This window comes from Pelophylax lessonae (genome assembly GCF_965119305.1).
Source record: "Pelophylax lessonae genome assembly, chromosome: 2".
Lineage (NCBI taxonomy): Eukaryota > Metazoa > Chordata > Amphibia > Anura > Ranidae > Pelophylax > Pelophylax lessonae.
Window position 1 is genome coordinate 363,184,962 of NC_138769.1, and position 20,099 is coordinate 363,205,060.

General features: G+C 42.1%; 1 protein-coding gene across 2 annotated transcripts in view; it reads left to right on the forward strand.

Annotated features, from left to right (window-relative positions):
* CSMD2 (CUB and Sushi multiple domains 2) overlaps window positions 1-20,099 on the forward strand; it is a 1,446,274-nt gene that overhangs the window by 1,361,311 nt on the left and 64,864 nt on the right. For both annotated transcript variants that reach the window (XM_082247591.1, XM_082247592.1), the window contains one exon: window positions 4,695-4,883. In XM_082247591.1, the coding sequence (XP_082103717.1) occupies window positions 4,695-4,883 (189 nt within the window). The remainder of the gene's footprint in view (window positions 1-4,694; window positions 4,884-20,099) is intronic.

The following is a 20,099-nucleotide window of genomic DNA, read 5'->3' on the forward strand; positions in this document are numbered from 1 at the left end:
TTTCAATGCAGAATGACCAGCGTGCCCCCTTTCAATGCAGAGAGACCAGCGTGCCCCCTTTCAATGCAGAATGACCAGCGTGCCCCCCATCAATGCAGAATGACCAGCGTGCCCCCATCAATGCAGAATGACCAGCGTGCCCCCTTTCAATGCAGAGAGACCAGCATGCCCCCTTTCAATGCAGAGAGACCAGCGTGCCCCCTTTCAATGCAGCGAGACCAGTGTGCCCACTTTCAATGCAGAATGACCAGCGTGCCCCCTTTCAATGCAGAATGACCAGTGTGCCCCCTTTCAATGCAGAATGACCAGCATGCCCCCTTTCAATGCAGAGAGACCAGCATGCCCCCTTTCAATGCAGAATGACCAGCATGCCCCCTTTCAATGCAGAGAGACCAGCGTGCCCCCTTCAATGCAGAGAGACCAGCGTGCCCCCTTCAATGCAGAGAGACCAGCGTGCTCCCCTTCAATGCAGAGTGACCAGCGTGCCGTGCCCCCCTTCAATGCAGAGAGATCATCGTGCCCCCTTTCAATGCAGAGTGACCAGCGTGCCCCCTCCAATGCAGAGAGACTTACCTGCAGCGGCGGCTTCTCCTCAGTTCCCCGTGTCTCCTCGAGTCCTCCCGCCTCCTCCTCGGCCAATGGCATGCGTTCGCCTTTCGGCCAATCAGGAAGCGGATCTCGGACCCGCTTCCGGATTGGCCAGGAGGAGGATTTTCATTCGTTATTGTCACACAATGGGTGGGCTGGGGGCGCACTGCTCTGCGCCCTCGGTCCACCGTTTTCTGAAGCCTATTAGAGACTCTGGCTCTAATCAGGTGATTAAAAAAAAAAAAACATTGAACTTGTATGTAGATTAGGGGGCCGGACGCATGGATAGGGGGCGGCGCCCCTGCACTCCCAACGCACCAGCCACCACTGAATGGACAGGTGAGGCACAGTCCAGCCCCGCCCCGATCTGCCATTTTCAGCCATAGGTCGGCCGCGCTGGACATCTCCCAGCCTAAAGATGGAGGCAGCCGCAGACAGTGTGTGAACTGTGTATGTCAGAGTCAGACAGAGTGACACTGCGGATGCGCCCCCCCAGATGTTGCGCCCGGTGCGTCCGCCCCCCCCCCCTGCACCCCCCACGCTACGCCACTGCTCGGATGGTCTTGGCCAGCTCTGGATGGTCTTGGCCAGCCGAGCGTCACAGCCATACTTTTTACTGGCAACCTTTTCCTGTCACTAGCATTTAGTGGTAGGAGAAAAGTGCCTGTTTTTTACTGGCTGACTGATGGTTGGCAACACTGATACCAGGGTGTATAATGTGTAATACAATCATACCATGTTTACAGTACTGAGTTAAATGCACATTAGTCAGATTGGGGATGGTCTCTCTTCTAGTTTTTGCAGAGTGACACAATGGTTTCCTACATCTCCAATACCTATATATGCTTTTTGGATAGCAGCAATAATTTTTATGTGATTATTAGGAGAGAGAAAGATATTGCAGTGGAGCAATTGCTTTTTTACAAGGTTCATAGATTGTCAGATCTCCAGCAAGATGGCCCCGTAATAATCCCACTGCCCACCACGACACTAGCTGTTGACTCCTTCAAAAGCAAAAGACTGAAAAATATATGCAAATGTGTGCTTCCTGTTCTGGAAGAAAATATAGAACAAATCCCAGAGAACCACAGGAGCAAGCTCTGCAAACTGAGCTGTATTTAAAAAAAATATATCACTTACAACTCAGGTTATGTGAAAACGATTAAGTATGGGAATATGTTTGGCACAAACCTCGCATAAAATATTCGACACTGTAATGAAATATTTTTAAAAATGCAGGTTAGATGATTTGCATATTTTGTGAGTTTTTGCCCTTGTGTACTGTTTAGTTTTACGGTGTTACCATAAGTGTCACATAACATTAATAATATTAGGGAGGCTATTTTTTGTATATTTGTCTTGTGTTTATTTTATTTAATTTGTCAGATAGATTTATCTGTTTTTTAACATATAACTGTTACATTTTATTTGAATAGGTAAAAGGCAGAAAGACATTTTTGTTTTACATATTCGTTCTTGTTTTAATGTGTTATGTACACTATATTACCAAAAGTATTGGGACGCCTGCCTTTACACGCACATGAAATTTAATGGATTCCCTGTCTTAGTCTGTAGGGTTCAATATTGACTTGGCCCACCCGTTGCGGCTATAACAGCTTCAACTCTTCTGGGAAAGCTGTCCACAAGGTTTAGGAGTGTGTCTATGGGAATGTTTGACCATTTTTCCACAAGCACACTTGTGAGGTCAGGCACTGATGTTGGAGAGAAGGCCTGGCTCGCAGTCTCTGCAGAAATTTATTCCAAAGGTTTTCTATCGGGTTGACATCAGGACTTTGTGCCGGCCAGTCATGTTCCTTTACCCCCAAACTTGCTCATCCATGTCTTTATGGACCTTGCTTTGTGTATTGGTGAGCAGTCATGTTGGAACAGGAAGGGCCAACCCCAAAACTGTTCCCACAAAGTTGAGAGCATGAAATTGTCCAAAATGTCTTGGTATGCTGACACCTTAAGAGTTCCCTTCACTGGAAATAAGTGAACCCCAACCCCTGAAAAATAACCCCACACCACAATCCCCCCTCCACCAATTGATTTGGACCAATGCACAAAGCAAGGTCCATAAAGACATGGATGAGCGTGTTTGGGGTGGAGGAACTTGACTGGCCTGCACAGAGTTCTGAGCTCAACCCGATAGAACATCTTTGGGATTAATTAGAGTGGAGACTGCAAGCCAGGCCTTCTCGTCCAACATCAGTGCCTGACCTCAAAAATGTGCTTGTTGAAAAATGGTCAAACATTCCCATAGACACACTCCTAAACCTTGTGGTCTTCCCAGAAGAGTTGCAACTGTTATAGCTGCAAAGGGTGGGCCAACTCAATATTGAACCCTATGGACTAAGACAGGGATGCTATCAAAGTTCAGGTGCATGTGATGACAATGTCCCAATACTTTTGGTAATATAGTGTATTTCTCTTCCTTAAAGAGGGTCTTGCACTAAAAATATGGTATTGTAATAAATGAGCCAAAGTACAGCTGCAAGCACTTCCCTTCAATAATGACGAATGCAGCAGCCTCAAAAGTTTACAACAAAGTAACAAAAAAAAAACCACATACATTATAAAATCCGATATCATGAGGATGTGAAAACAACATACATTACAACATGTTAAAAATACGTTTATATAGTGTTTAAAATAGGACCTACTTAATTAATCACAGGTAGGAAAAGCCACGAGTGCACTGATTTTACAGGTGTACTAAAATGTCTGTATACTAAGGCCCCTTTCACACTGTCCGCTCCGTCAGCAGACTCTGTTTTTCTCTGAGAAGGCGGATGGCAGCTCTGTCTCCGCTCTCTGTGCAGAGAGGGAGCTGTCAGATCCCCACTGTCCTCTATGGGGGAATCGGATGAGAACAGACCGCCTGTCCATTCTCATCCGATCCCATCCGATCCGCTGGACGGATGAAAAATAGGGATCCCATCCGTCCGGATTTGACGGACAGGATCGAATCGGATGGCAGCGGGTGTCAGCGGAGATGTCTCCTCTGACATCCGCTGCCCCATAGGGATGCATGGGGCATCCGTTCAGATCCGCCTGAAAAACTGACAGGCAGATCTGAACAGTCCGCATGCGTGAAAGGGGCCTTAGGCTCCTTTCACACTTGTGCGACTTAATGCAATTTGGGACTGCAAAATCTCATGACAAGTCATTCTCCCTTATTTCCAATGAGTACCATTCATATCTGTGCGATTTGAAGTTGCACCGACTTCAAAGTAGTCCCTGCACTACTTTGGCACGATTTTGATGTAATTTGAGGTCCAAAGACATTTAAGCCCAGTCAAACTCGCATCAAAATCGCTGCAAGAAAGTCGTATGACTTTGAAGTCGCACAAGTGTGAAAGGGGCCTTAAGGTCACACTGGAAACATTCTTCTTTTGATATAAAAATGGCTATATATGTTTTATAAAAGTTCTAATAATTAACACTTTTTTTGAGCTTGGCACAAGCTTAGTGCAAATGAGCAAACTGCCAAAATTAGACAGTGATTTCTTGACAGCATGACAAAATGCTGATAATTGTACAGTAAACCCCGTTATATCGCGGTTCAGTTTTTGCGGTCCCGGTATATTGCAGTTTTTTCTGTAATGTTATTTTACTAATTAAATCATTGTTACTTAAATATTTTTGTGTTTTCCATAGCTCTTGCTCTGTCTCTCAATATCTTTTATGTGTTTAAATGTGTTTCTAGTGTTTTAAAAGTGTGTTTAAAGACTTTAAAATGCTTTTAAAAGTACAGTGAAAGTTAAAAAACATGCCTACATTGTATTTAAATAGGGTATTTCTATTTAGCGGATTTTCACTTTTCGCTGGTGGGTCCGGAATGTAACCCCCGCAATGGAGGGGGGTTTACTGTACATATTGTAAATATGTCCATTCACATATAGATTTAGGAACATTTAATAATCAATAAAAACAAATAGCATTTCTGAACATAAAAAATAAGCCATATATAGAAAGTAATTTGGGATATAAAGGGTGTGAATGGTTGCTATATTTGATTTTTGTAAATGTTGCTGACTAGGATATCTAAAAAAAAAAATGAATGAAGATCTTGATTGTACCACTTTTACTTTGTATGTTATTAGCTGCATACTGCAGTCTTCCACGTCCTCCTCTCCACGGCTCTGTCCTGGGTCCCGTCATCAGTCCACCTGGAGGAGTTATTCGCTTCACTTGCAATCCTGGCTATCGACTCATTGGAATTAACTCTGCAATGTGCTTACGCCGTCCTCAGGGCTATTATGATTGGAACTCAGAGGTGCCATTATGTCAGGGTGAGTTGGCAGAAACAACCACTAAAATGCTCCTCAAATCAATACACAATCAAATGTGGCATAAACATTTCTTGTTAACATCAGTATAGACTTAAAGCACTGTGCTAGGTCTAGCATGTTCATTTTACAGATTTAACAGCTATCTTGTGTTTGTTCTGGTAGCACAGTTTAGACACAATTGTGCAGTATTTGCCATTGCTTATACATCCCGTTTGGTCATTTCTATCAGCCTTTCTTTTGTTACTGTCATTGTTAGGGCTTAGTCGGAGCAGTGCTTCATTTTTCTTATAAATGAATAGCATCCATTTACCAGGTAAATGTGCGTTGAAGTAAACTGCACCTGGCCTAATCATAGCATAGCGCTGCATGAGAACAAAATGTTAGCTGCTGTCTCATGGGCTTTGTTTTGGCATTCAGAGAAGGACGTGCCAGCCTCAGCATAGACTTCAAAAGATTCTATTTTCTTGATGCTTGCCAGTTATTAAAGCAAAGTTCCAGTCAAATATCAAAATATTAGGATCTCAGTATGTAGGCATGCTTGTGTACCGGTTAAAGCTGCAATAAGTCCCCATGTGCACAATTCTGTAACCCCCCTAAAATCTTAGTAAAACTTTTTGCTCTTCTGATTAATACTATATTAAAAAAAGATTGCTTAATTGCTGTTTTGTTTGTTTTTTTTTTGTTTAGGGCTCATGCACATGGGAGCATAGACCTATACATAACCAGAATACAGTATATTTCTGTTCCCAGGAGTCACAGGTGTTTGTGTAGAGCCCCAGCCAGTTACATGTACACATCATTGGCAGGTTGACAGATGCCACAACTGTACAGATGTAACTGCACAATAAAGAGGCTTCATATGTACAGGGATGGATCAGCAGCCATACACATGAAATGGGAAGAATTAGAGCTTTATGTCATCATATTGATATGGAAAACCTGTTTAAAGTCTATCTGCGCCCCTGCTCCAGTTTCTCTTTTAGAGTATGATGTAAACCGGCCATTGCATGCATAATTAACAAAGGGATTGCGGCAGTTTTCAATATAGAAAACTGCCGCCGATCCCCGCCATATTGCATCTGATGTATGGAACGTGAACTGTCTGCAGGTAGCTCACATGCTTCTCTATGCCTGAGTAAGGTATCATGTATGTGATTGCTGTACTGCAAGGTATTGTTGCTATTTACAATGCCAATGTTTGTGTGCAGTGGTGTCATTTAAGCAGATCTCTAGGCACAATAAAAAAAAAATGTTTATGCATCTCTCATCATTCAGTAACACTGGTAGTGTTGTTTTCTTGCCACTTAATTTGGTCCTTTAACTTTCCCTTTTACAGCTCTGGACATCATTACAGGGCTAAAAATTGTTCTTTTTTTCACAAACTGGTTGTAGGATTTGGCTGGGCATCCTGTGTAACCCAGCGAGACTACAACTCTCATGAGTCTCAAAGTTGCCTATGTGAGATGGTCAGAGTAACGAGAGGAAGCTGGGTGGGCTGTACATTGAGCAACATCATGTACATTGATCATCATTGTACATCATGTACATCTGATGTACATTGTACATCAGACTAATTCTGTCAAAGCTTAAAGCATTGTTGTGCCTAGTGAACTTAGCTGTTCACGCTGAACCTTTTCTAGCTCCATGCAGTTTTCTATGACAGCATTGCCTGATGATACTAAGAGGTACATGATTCAGAATGAAAGTTTGGCCATGAGAGCATAGCTCTAATAATCATTCTGCCCAAAGGAAACAGGTGTCGAGGCATCATCCTTGACAGCCAGACAGTAGAAAAAGGTGCTCAGGCTAGCCATATGTGAGTAAAATTTAGTTTAACATAAAATTCTGAAAAATGTACTGTTCTCAGCTTGCAATAGTACCATCAGTGACTGAAATATTTTGTTAGAAAGTCCTTGAAAATTTCATATTTTAGCATTCAATTTCTGCATGCAGGAAGTGATGTAAGGTTTAGGCCTGTGACCCTACCACATGCTTTAAATACCAAACAAATGAATGTTCATGACAGACAGTATAAGTTCTACATAGGATTCAAATTGTACCTGGCACATGGGCATTACAATAAGTAGGATTTTTCCCAAACAGAAACCGCATTCACAGTTAGAATTTTGTTTGTTCAGATATGAAACAAAAAAAGCTTCCATCTTTCGTCTTGATTTTTCTGGTCATTAAGGATGAAATAGATCATCAGATTATTCCCATTAAGAGTGGCTTCTCCCTGCCCCGCTTTTGCAAAAGCACGGCTACCCTGGGGTTTTCGTGTGGGCTAGCAGCGCTTTCCCATAGACTACTATGAGGACCTGTGGTTTTGGTATGGTTTCAGAAAGCACACTAAAACTCCTGCATGCTGCATCTTTGGTGTTCTTTCTGAAACCACAGGTCTTCAAAGACGTCTATGGGAAAGTGCGCCTAACCCACACAAAAAGCGCAACAGGGCAGTGTGAAGCTACCCTAGTGGAAAATAGGACATGTGTTTTGAAGTAGACCAATTTCGAAAAAAATTCTAACTGTGTATGGCTTGCTTCAGAGTCATATAAGAGCAGAAGATCCTGGGAGCCACACATCAGAACAAGACCTGCTGTGTGTATAGGTGGCAGTCTCAGCCTAATGTACGGCTCCCGGGATCTTCTGCTCTTATCTGTCAATGTTTGGAGTGTGGGCTGGCTCCATCTCACCCAGCACTCACAGCAGCAGGCAAAGGACTACACTTCCTAGCAGCCTAAGCGACTCACATACAGTATATACCATGGGTTCAGAGTCATATACCCAGAAATGTGCAGCAACCTATTTAGGCTGAAAATAGCTCAGAATCCATCTGTGATGAAAATAATAAGCTTTAAAGAAAATATGGTATACCCTATACTTTTAAAGGTACCATAAAAAAAAAAAAAACTGGAGTTCTGCTTAAAGGGTTCACAGCAATTACGTCTTTGATGTCTTAAAGAAAAAAAAAAGCCTTGCCAAGAGCAGCAGACCATTGTAGCTAAATTCTTCCCAAACTGCCTTTTAGTTCTCCAATTATTTGGACTCATTTTCTGTACTTGAAGGATTTACAACAAGATGCTAAGATATTCCTGGATTATTATGACCACTTGTTTTAGTCTCAATATTTGTGGATTGTAGGCTTAGACACCTCAGAACTTCTGTAAGAGTTCTTACAAAGGCTTGGTGTAAAAGATTACAGTGGGCATTTGTATGTTTGTGCACATATGTGCATATATACAGTATATACATACAGTACCTAATCAACTTCATTGTACATGTGGCAGTGAGGAATTCATGCCTCTTTAAAATCTAACATATTTTTGAAATTTATCAGAATATTATATACGAAAAATATTCTTTGTTAGCAGCAAAATATTGCCAATGCCATAGTAGGAGCTTGTCTCTCCTTCTTGATGTTTTTTCAAGGTGTCTGCTCTATGGTTTTTGTTGCTATCACTTTTCTACCTTCATGCATTGGAATTCTGCACACTCTGCAGTCTAGACTTTGAGATCTCCCTCAGCTTTCTTTCCAGCCAGCCTGACACTGTCATAATTATCATTTCAACTGGAGGCATGAGGTGTCCCCTTATCCTGTCCAACCACTAAATTAACTGCCACTGAGAGCTGCTTGCCTTCTCGTTACCGGACCTGGCCTGGAGGAGCTGCCAAACTTTGAAAGAATAATTGAGCATTGGCCTCTCTGTGTTATATGTGCACTTAATTCACCTTTTGTTACATAGTTAATTTACTGAGAAATCAGACAGGCATTTCAATTGAAACCTAAATGTAAGTGGCTGCATTGTGTTTATAACTAAGTGAAATAGGGACTGCCAGTTGTTTTAATGGAGATTTCAATATGTGCTGTATTTCTTGTACACATTTAAATTGAGCCATACCACATGCTCAGCTATAAGTAATAGGAAGCATTTTCATATTTGTCCTGGCTAGCAATATTATATTTTTGCCTGCTCTTTACCTCTTACACATTAGTCCTCTTTTAACCTAATTTTTCATGTTGGTTCACTTTTGGCCTGATGTTACCCACTGGCTCTGTTTTACCCTGATATTCCAAACAGGCCCTCTTAGAGCAAATATTCCACATTGGCCCTGTTTCACCCAGATATTCTACACTGGTCCTATTTTAGCCTGCTTATCCACAATGGTCTTGTTTTATCCTGGTATCTCACATCAATCATCTTTTAACTTGATATTACACATTGGTTCTATTTCTACCTATAGTTCTAAACTGGTTCAGTTTATCGCAATATTTTACTTTGGTCCTCATTTAGCCTGCTATAGCACATAGATCCTGTTTTAGCCTGATGTTCTCCATTAGTCCTCTTTTATCTTGGTGTTCTACATTTATCTTCTAGTAGCCTGATATTCCATACTGGCCCGCCTTTAGCTTAATATTTACATTAGTCCTCTTATGTCCAAATAGTTCATGTACATCTTTATATGACCTGCTATTTCACATATGTCCTTTTTTGGCCTATTATTCAAGATAGGTCCTCTTTGGGCCTGTTTTTCCACTTGGGTTCTTTTCTGGCTTAGAGATACACATACGTTTTCCTCTGGCCAGAAATTCCACATAGATCTTCTTTTTGCCCAATGTTCCAAATTTGTTCTTTTTAGGTGGCTGTTTCACATTGGACCTCTTTTAGCCTAATATTCATTGCTTGTCTTCATTTAGCTTTATTTTTCACATTAGTTTTCTTCTGGCTTGATATTTCACTCACATTACCTTTTGATCTATTTACACAGGTCCCCCTATGGCCTGATAATCCACATAGGATCTCTGCTGTTCTGACATTTTGCCTAGGTCCCCTTCTGCTCTCTTATTCCATAAAAATCCTCTTCTAGCCTAATATTCTACATATGTCCTCTTCTAGTCTGATATTTAGTATAGGTTCTCTACTGGCCTGATTTTCCACGCGACTTCTCTTTTGGCCTGATATTCCTAATAGGTCCTCTTTTGGCCTGATATTCCACATTAGTCTTTTGCTGGACTCTTATTTTACATAAATCCTCCTCTGGCCTAATATTCCACATTAGTTCTCTTCTAGCCTCATATCTCAAATACAATCTCCTTCTGGTCTGATATTATTTATAGGTCCATTTCAGGCGCCTGTTTCCACATTATTCTATTCTGCTCTGATATTCCACCTAGGTTCTCTTCTCTTTAATATTCCACATAGGTATTCTTTAGGCCTGATTTTATACCTAGGTCCCATAATGGGCTGATAGTCCACATAAGTCTTCTTCTGGCCTGATTTTTGCATATCTCCTCTATTGCCCTGGTATTCAAATGAGATCCTCTTATTGCCTAATATTCTAGCTATGTCATCAACTGGCTTACTATTCTAGATTGGACCCCTTATGGCCTAATATTCAACATAGATACATTTTTAGACTGTTATCCCTATTATCCACATAGGTCCCCTTCTTGATCTTCTTTTGGCCTGATATTCCACATAGGTCCTTTTTGACCTGATTTTTCACCTAGATTTCTTTTCTGGCTTGATTTTCCACATTGGTCTTCTTTTGGCCTGATATTTTATGTGGTTCCTCTTCTGGTCTAGAATTCCACATTAGCTCCCTTTTTTTTATGATGTTCCATATACAGTATGTCCTCTTCTGGCCTGATATTCCACATTAGGCCACTTCTAATCTGATATTCCACAGTAGTCCTCTTCTCGTCTGTTAATTCACATAAATCCTTTTCTGGCCTGACAATTTACATAGGTCCACGTTTGGCCTGATTTTTCACAATAACCCTTTTCTAGTCTGCTATTTCACATCAGTCCTCCACCGCCCTGATATTCCACATTAGTCCTCTTCTTGTCTTTTCTTTCACATTAGTTGTCATCTAGGCCGGATATTCTACAAAGATTTTGTTTTGATTTTTAATATTGGCACTACTCATCTTGCCTGTTATTTAAATCAGAGTACTCAATTTGACCATAATTCAATATGATAGATTATAGATATTGATGAGCAGAACCTGCATCAATAGATGCATCAAGGGATTCAATTACAAGCATCCATATGCCACTTTTATGGAATCACTTCACAAGCCTATCTCAATTTTTACAGATAAAAACTTTGGATGATAGCCTATTTAGCTGTTGATAAGCTGGGCTGCATATGAAAAAGAACCAGTGACAACTGGGTTTATGCAGAAATCTGAATACTGGGAATTATTGTTAATGCTTATTTATGAAATACAGTATTTCCTCTTTATTTCGTTTTACTAATTTGGCCAGCAACAATAAGTATAGAGTCCATATTTAATTGTATTAATATTTTTGCAACATAATATAAAAAAAAAAACATGTTACAAGGATCTATTAGGGCTTGGTACAATTGAAAAAAGCCTGTGCTGGACTTCTAAAACTGGAGGTTTAACCAGTATCTTGTCATCCCTCCATATTTATTAGGCCAGTACACAAGTTATCCATCCCCCCTCCCTCTCTGCAGTCTTCTGGGACACATCACAGGTCCCAGAAGACTGTGAGACCATTCACAATGCGCAGTGGGCGCCTAGCTGTGAGGTTCCACTGGACATATTTAAGACGCTGGCACCAGGGACCGAAGACGGTCCCTGACACCCCCTCGGGTGAGCACAGTGATGGATCTTGGGACAGGTAAGTGTTTATTAAATGTCAGCAGCTACAGTTTTTGTAGCTCCTGACTTTTAATTTTCAGAAAAACGATTAGAACTCCTCTTTAGTTTTCCAAATTCGCAAGTCTGGGACAAACCATCATATATAAATTGTTTATCTGTAGGGTCATGTAGAGAGCTGACACATTCCATACAACCCCAGTACCAAAACAACCATCTTGAGTAGCTCAAGTTAAATAAATAGTACCCAGAGAGTCTATAATCCTAAAAAGAAAAAAAAAAAAATCTCTTATTACGCCCATTATACAATTGCCATGTCAAAAACTCTAGCAGAGCACTCCACAGGCTCCTATGTATTCTAACTATAATCTGTCATTGTAAACCTCCAGAGCAGGGACTTTTAATTGAACCCTATCAAAATATAGTTATGAAAACATTTTTTGGTCTGGTGTTTTCGGAACTGGCTAGTTGGATGTTGTAAAACCCCTGAGCAGGATGTCTCTTAATCAATCATCTGCTAATAATCATTATAAATAAGTCATAAAATAGCCAGGCTTTACTTGATCTGAAACTGACCTTTGCTTACAATCCAACTCTCAAAATCTATTCATATTTAATAAATTCTGATATGATAAAATTACCAGTGTCTACCAAAATGTTCAGTGAGGAGGTTGAAGCTCCTAAGGAGAATGAGTATAAGATCAATATCATCTTTGATATCTGTCAAATCATGATTTCATTTTAGGTCAATAATACATTGGTTTTTGGATTGTAAAACATGGTCATCTAAGAATATTGACACTCCAAAACTTCAGCCCTCCTACCCCTTCAACACTTCAGCCCTCCTACCCCACACCTCTCAGCCATTTTAATTGGGTAGGGTTGGCTCTTTGACAGATTATAGAACCCTGATGCCCTATTTGCAGCCTGTGGGCCACATGTGGGCCACTTTGTGTGGCCTGTGATGTTTTAGGCTGGGCTGAGTACGTGGAGCACTAGCAGATCCTGAAGTGTCAGGCACCTAGGGGGTCACAAAGTGACAGCTTGCAGATTAAATGGCTAAATCCAAGCATTGACAGCTGCTTCCTGTATAACGCTAGTCACATGGGCTTTGAGGCAATCGTGTGACTCTGTGGGGCTAGGACCAGCTAAAGAATGTAAAGGAAAAAGAGTTAAAAAATCAAATAATGCAGGATAATCCCAGGTAGTCTTAAATAAACAAATACTTTTTAACAGGTACTTTTATTGAATTTAGAGAAAAGATAGAGAAAAAATAATTAAAAATATAAACAAGAAAAAAATAAATAGGTCAGGCTTTTCCGGTGAGGTGGGTTACAGTGTTTTACATTAAAGAGGTTGTAAACCCCCAAAACATTTTTTTTTTTTTTTTAAACCTGCAAGAGAAACACATAATGAGCTAGTATGCATCGCATACTAGCTCATTATGAAATACTTACCTTAGAATGAGCCCCCGCCGTGCCATCCGCTTACCTGCATGACGGGCGACATGTCCAGTCGCCCGTCTTCTGGGATCGCGGCATCCGGCCATCTGATTGGCCGGAGCCGCGGTGACGTCACTCCCGTGCATGCGCGCGGGAGCCGACGGTCACGGCACGGAGCTCTGAAGGAACGGCACGAGCGGCCGTTCCTTCAGAGCGCATGCGCCAGTGATGTCACTGGCTGCATGTAAGGTAAATATCTCCTAAACGATACATGTTTAGGAGATATTTACAGTACCTATAGGTAAGCTTTATCATAGGCTTACCTATACAGTAGGTAAAAGTTACAGAGGAGGGTTTACTTCCTCTTTAAGGTATGTTTTTTCGCATTGTGTTAAGGCAGCCTTTTCAAACAAATGGGCCAGCTACACAACAGAACATCCCAACAAATCAACATGCATACGTTTTGGCAATCCAGCACATATTGGTGTACTGCAATACATGTGTGTTGGAGCTGTGTTGCCTTAGTGTTTTGGAGTGCCATTCACAATTAATGGCACTGCAATGCACTAACACATGTAACATGCATTGTGGTAAGAGGCACATGACCTCAAATGCCATTGCAATGCACCAATGAACGTACAGAGCAATAGTGTGCATTGCTGTAAGGTACACATTTCTACATAGTTTACTACAGCACGCTTAACCACTTCAGTCCCAGAAGGTTTTACCCCCTTAATAACCAGGCCATTTTTTATGATTCAGCACTGCATTACTTTAACTAACAATTGTGTGGTCGTGCGACGTTGTACCCAAATACAGTTGATGTCCTTTTTTTCCCACAAAAAGAGCTTTCTTTTGGTGGTATTTGATGATCTCTGTGGTTTTTTTGGATTTTGCTCTATAAACAAAAAAGAGCGACTATTTTGAAAAAAACACAATATTTTTTACTTTCTACTATAAAACATTCCCAATAAAAAAAAAAAAAAAAAAAATTATCAGCTTAGGCCAATTTGTATTCTACTACATATTTTTGTTTAAAAAATCCCAAAAAGCGTATTTTATTTGGTTTGCGCAAAAGTTATAGCGTTTACAAATTATGGGATAGATTTTGGACTTTTTATTTTTTTTGTTTTTTTAGAATTGGCGATCAGTGATTTTTAGTGGGACTGCGACATTGCGGCGGACAAATCTGACACTAAGTGACACTTTTTGGAGATCAGTGACATTAATACAGTAATCAGTGCTAAATAACATGCACTGTTACTGTATAAATGGCACTGGCAGGGAAGGGGTTAATACTGGGGGTGATCAAGGGGTTAAATGTAAGCCTAAATATGCTTGCTAACTGTGTGGGGAGAGGGCTGTGTGAAAGGCACACAGAGATCGGTGTTTTAGCTTAGCTGAAACACACAGTCTCAGTGTGCCTGTCTGACAGGAGAGCCACCTGCTTTGTTTACATAGGCAGGCGACTCTCCTGTCAGTTTCACCGAAGATTGCGGGAGGCCGGCGGCGATCGAGCCCACTCCTCCCGCCTTGCTGAGACATGATTACTGCCGCAGTAAATCTGCGTGGGGCGGTCGGCAAGTGGTTAAAGTACAAATGTTCTTGCGCAGCCCTTGAGGCCATTAACATTAATAGTTAACATTAATAATTAGCAAGTTGACCAAAACTGCTCTAGAGGGTCCACAAAAAGCTTTTCTATTTGGCTGCTGACAGCTCTCAATCTTTCATAAATTGTGTCAGAATGGTAAGCGTAATTTCCGAAAGGCCAATGTCAGAAATGAACATGCTCTAAACCAGGGGTCACAGACTGGTGACCCTCCAGCTGTTGCAGAACTACAATTCCCATGAGTGCATTGCAAGGCTGACAGTGACAAGCATGACTCCTATAGGCAGAGACATTATGTGACTTGTAGTTCTGCAACAGCTGGAGGGCCTCCAGTTTGAGATCCCTGATCTAAACGAATTGGGCTCGGTATGTATGTCTTTTGGGGAGAATGCCACGTACACTATGTACTGTATGCTAATGAAAAACTAGGGTCTCATTGTTCTCAGTGGAACAGTTAGAAGCCCCATGTATGGGCCAATTTAGAATTTATCATTGATATCCTAGATACATAAGGTAGCAATGATTCACATTCATGGATGGAAAGGTACATATTCCAGTAGATTAGCAGAACACATTTAAAAAAAGACAGGATTTTGGCGGTGACATTGTAACATAAAGCTCTCTGTTCAATATTTCTATATAAGACAATTACAGAATTGTTTTTACTGTTTGCCTTTAGTGGACACTTGCACAGAGTAATAGGCTGCACTGCAAAGTTTATAAATGGCAAATATCTTAATTTGTGTGCAGGTATGTTGAACTTAAACATATACTGTTATTTATAGTATTGGTAGCACTTTCACATGCATATAATACATTTATAAAGTGGTCCTTCTCTATTGATATAAACTGGTGCCTGGGTGCCTCTCAAGTTTGAGCAGTAGAGTTGGGTGAGCAGTTTGGCCCGAGCAAAAGTTCAGCCCGAATATCACCTTTCCGCTCATTTCTCTACAATTTCCAAACTCATTATATACTACTGCTGGAGTCAAAAATTGAATATTATTTATGGTATTAAGCTTTGAGCATGCACTACACAGACACAGATTTAGTCATTAAGTCTTTATTAAGGCAAAACTGTTTTGCCAAGAATATTGCTTTTTTGACCAAAGGGGTAACATAAAAATGTAAAAATGTAATAAAAATACAAAAAAATAAAAACTTTGCAGGCTCGTGATGTTGCCAGTCATGTAGTGCACATTTACATGAACTTTAACAGGTGAAGAAACTGAACAGAACACAATGAAACCTTTCAGCAGCTTTACCTGGTATCAAAGGGACTGGAGTAAAGTCATTTTCTCTGTTGATTCCCCTTTCTGATTGTTTGGGGCATCCCAAAAAAACCTTGCCCAGAGACTCACTCCAGGGAAGAAAAAATAAGCATCAGCTTACTTCATCAGTCCTGTGTCATGCTCATGGCAACAGTAAAGTATCCTGAGACCAGAGACCACTGTGGGGGGGGGGGGGGGGGGTTGGTTGCTAAGTTCTCAGCCAACAAGGGAGTGGGCCTCACTCACAATTTTGCCTAAGAACACAGCCATGAATAAAGAATGGTACAAAAACATCCCCAGAGAAGAGAACAACTTGTTTAATTTATTCATAAATGATCTAGAGGAGGGGATATCTACTACAATCTCAGTATTTGCGGATGATACTAAACTAAGCATGCCAATATCTTCTATGCAGGATGTGGAAACCTTACAAGCGGACCTGAACAAAATAATAGGGTGCAACTACATGGCAGATGAGGTTTAATGTTGAAAAATGTAAATTAATGCACTTGGGCATCAGAAACACGAAAGCGAGCTACTCACTAGGGGGGAAACCTCTGGTTAAATCTAAGATGGAAAAGGATCTGGGGGTCCTAGTGGACAACAGGCTTGGCAGTGGCATGCAATGCAAAGCCGCTGCAAGCAAAGCCAACAGAATACTGGCATGTACAAAAAAGGGGATTCACTCCAGAAATAAAGAGATTATTCTCCCACTCTACAAGACTCTGGTCCGGCCACATCTGGAGTATGCTGTCCAGTTCTGGGCACCGGTCCTCAGGAAGGATGTGCTGGAACTGGAGAGTGCTGGAAGTTCTCAGACAACAAGGGAGTGGGCTCACTCCCAATTTTGCCTAAGAACACAGCCATGAATAAAGAATGGTACAAAAACATCCTCATAGAAGACAACAACTTCCCACCTCAACCATCCAAGAACAGCTGCAGAGACTCCAGAGAAGAAAAAATAAGCATCAGCTCACTTCATCAGTCCTGTGTCATGCTCATGGCAACAGTAAAGCATCCTGAAACCTGAGACCACTGTGGGGGGGGGGGGGTTGCTAAGTTCTCAGCCAACAAGGGAGTGGGCTCACTCACAATGTAGTGTCATTCACTAGGGAGCAAGCTGTCCCATCCCATGTTGTTCGAGATTTGGCAGACTGACTCTTTCAGTTTGAGGAGTCTTGCGATCATGTTGAATGTGCTTGACCAGCGTGTGGGGCAGTCAATGAAAAGGGTCAGGCCACAAGGCTTCAATATCTTCTGTGTTGCAATGGAAGACTTGCGGAAGAGGTTCACTATTGATCTTGCTTTATCCAGTATTCTCTTCACACTTGCCTCCTTCTGCAACATGTGGACCACAAGTTGTAAGGTATAATAGTGAAAGCCAAATCACAGCCAAATAAGCATAAAGTATAGAAAAGCTTTCTGTTCCATTCTATTCCATTCTATTATTTTAACATTTAACATCTTATGGGAATACTTTTACACAAGACTACTGGAAAAATAACAAAGATGCACCCATAGAGTAGAGCAGATACTAGTGCCCCCATATGACTCCTCCTCAGAGTCACTTTCCGTCATGGGGGAGTCTTCCTCACTAGAGCTGGGTGGTTCTTCTACTGCTGCTGCTGCGGTTTGTTTAAATGCTGCCACCATATTGCTCCCGTTGTCTGTTATCACTGTGAGGATCTTCCTCTTTGGTATGTCCCACTCTTGCAAGAATTTTTCCACACATGTTTTAATTGACTGTGCAGTGTGAGGGTGGACTATTTGTTCAAGGGCCAACAATATGTGTTCAGGTTTATGTTGTTCAACACAAAAGTAACATGCACTTATAGCAAGGAATGAAGCTGAGAGTCCTTTTTTTGTCCACAAATCAGTGCAAATAAATACTCTACGAGCAGCAGTCAGTCTCTTTTTGAATTTTCATATTGTTTATCAATCAGATTGCTTATTTTAGTTTTCTTTGGAACAGTCAGCTTTCTATCTACTGTCTCCACCATGCTAACAAAGTCCTCATCTTCAATCGTTCTGACTTGTAATCCGGAGCGCCCAATCCATCTTGCCATGGCCTCCTCCCTGGCCTGTCGTTCCTTAGAGTCAATTTTGTATTTTGAAGCACCTAAAAGAGTAGTGTAAATAGTTTGCTGTGGTGCACTGGCTTAAATTGGTCCATCATTTGAGGTTTTCTGTATCTGTGGGGTTAAATTAGGGGGAAAAATTCTAGTTATTCTGATTTTACATTCTCTCTCACTCCGCTCCAAGTTGTCTCTTTATAATTTACAAAAGTGGAGTTAGTTAACTGCTATCATGCACTGCTTACCTTTGTATGAATTTTGGGATGAGTTGTCCGCAAATGACGCTTCAAGTTTTTTGCATTTTTACCAGTTAGTGTCACTCCACATGGTTTGCAAAGGGTCTTGTTGTCCTTAGCATCAAATGTAAAATACACCCATAGATCTTCTCTTCTCTTTCTGCCAGTCACAGACACGGTCGCGGACATTTCTCTGGATGATAGTGCTGTGTGGATAACAGTGGTCAGAGGAGGTCTGTAATGCTGCTGGACAGTGCTGGATGGTGGTCTCGGGTCTAAGGGATGGCCTGTAAATAATGCACAGTGCCCTGGATCCCTGTGGTGGTCAGAGGAGACCTAATGCTGCTGGACATTGCTGGATGGTAGTCTCAGGTCTAAGGGATGGCCTGTAATGCACAGTGCTGGATGGTGGTCTCAGGTCTAAGGGATGGCCTGTAATGCACAGTGCCCTGGATGCCTGTGGTGGTCAGAGGAGGCCTATAATGCTGCTGGACATGGACGGTGCTGGATGGATGGTGGTCTCAGGTCTAAGGGATAGCCTGTATGCATTGCACAGTGCCGGATGCATGCGGTGGTCAGGTCAGAGAGGAGGCCTGTAATGCTGCATCCTGCAGTGCACACAGCACAGTGCTGCTCAGAGTGCTGGATGGGGGTCTCAGGTTTAAGAGTGGTCTGACTCTGAACAGGATGGGCCGGCCTCAGTGGCTTATGCATGCACACACACACACACACACACAGTGCTGGATGGCTGATGCCAGTGGTCTGAGGGGAGGCAGTATTGGCTGGCTGTTGTAACTTACTCAGTAGGTGCTCTGCTCTGGATGTGGTGGGTGCCACTGCCTGGGTGGTCGTGTGATGTGAGTTGAGTCGGGACTCCGGAGGCCTGGCTGTAGTGCTGCAGTGCTCTGGTGACTGGTGTTGACTCTCTTCTTGTAGTCATCATGGTGCACGCCACGCCAGACGCCACACAGTCGCTTGCTGGGAGCGGAAGCAGGCGGAGCTCCATGAAAAAAGGAAGTTGGGTAAACGTCCCTGCCTCACATTCTCGTTTAGTTTTCGTTCGTTAGCGAAAACGGATTTGATTTTCGTCATAGTTGTCCTCATTTGACGAAAATGTGCTATACTTTGCGTTTCGTTTTCGTCATTTGAAAAATGGCGTTGATGAAAACGATGACGAAAACGTTTTCGTTGACGAATTTAACACTGATGGGGTCACCCTCAAAATCCATACTAGACCCTTATCCTATCATGCAGCCTGGCAGGCAAGGAAAGGGGAGGGGACGAGTGAGCGCCCATCCCCCCCTGAACCATACCAGGCCACATGCCCTCAACATGGGGGGAGGTGGTTCGGGGCAGGGGGATGCAATGGTTGGTGACATCACATGGGGCAGTGCCACTAGGTGACGTCGTCAGGTGGCCCTGCACTTTACTTACATTAGAACTGTCAAATGACAGAGCAGGTAGTTGACAGTAAGCCCTTGTTACGGGCAGAGTTTTTCTCTTTTTTTGGCTTGGTGGTGGGGGCAAGCATCGCAATTGACGATGAATCTACATCGAGGGACATTGTTTTTTTTTATATTTAATAAAGTAGGTGTCAAAAACTGTGTGTTTTTATTTCTTTTTGACACTATTTTTGGTAAATGGGTAGGGGTACTATGTACCCCATACTAATTCATATGGGGGGCCGGGATCTGGGGGCTTGTTAAAGGGGGTTTCCAGATTCTGATAAGACCCCTGCCTTCAGATCCCCACAACCACAGCCCAGGGTTGTCAGGAAGAGGCCCTTGTCTCCATTAAAGCATCCCCTAAGGCACCCTAAAGCATGTGGCCTGGTATGGTTCAGGAGGGGAGGGTGTTCGCTCGACCCCCCCATTTCCTGATCTGCCAGGCTGCATGCTCGGATAAGAGTCTGGTATGGATTTTGGGGGCACCCCCACGCTATTTTTTTTTTTAATTTT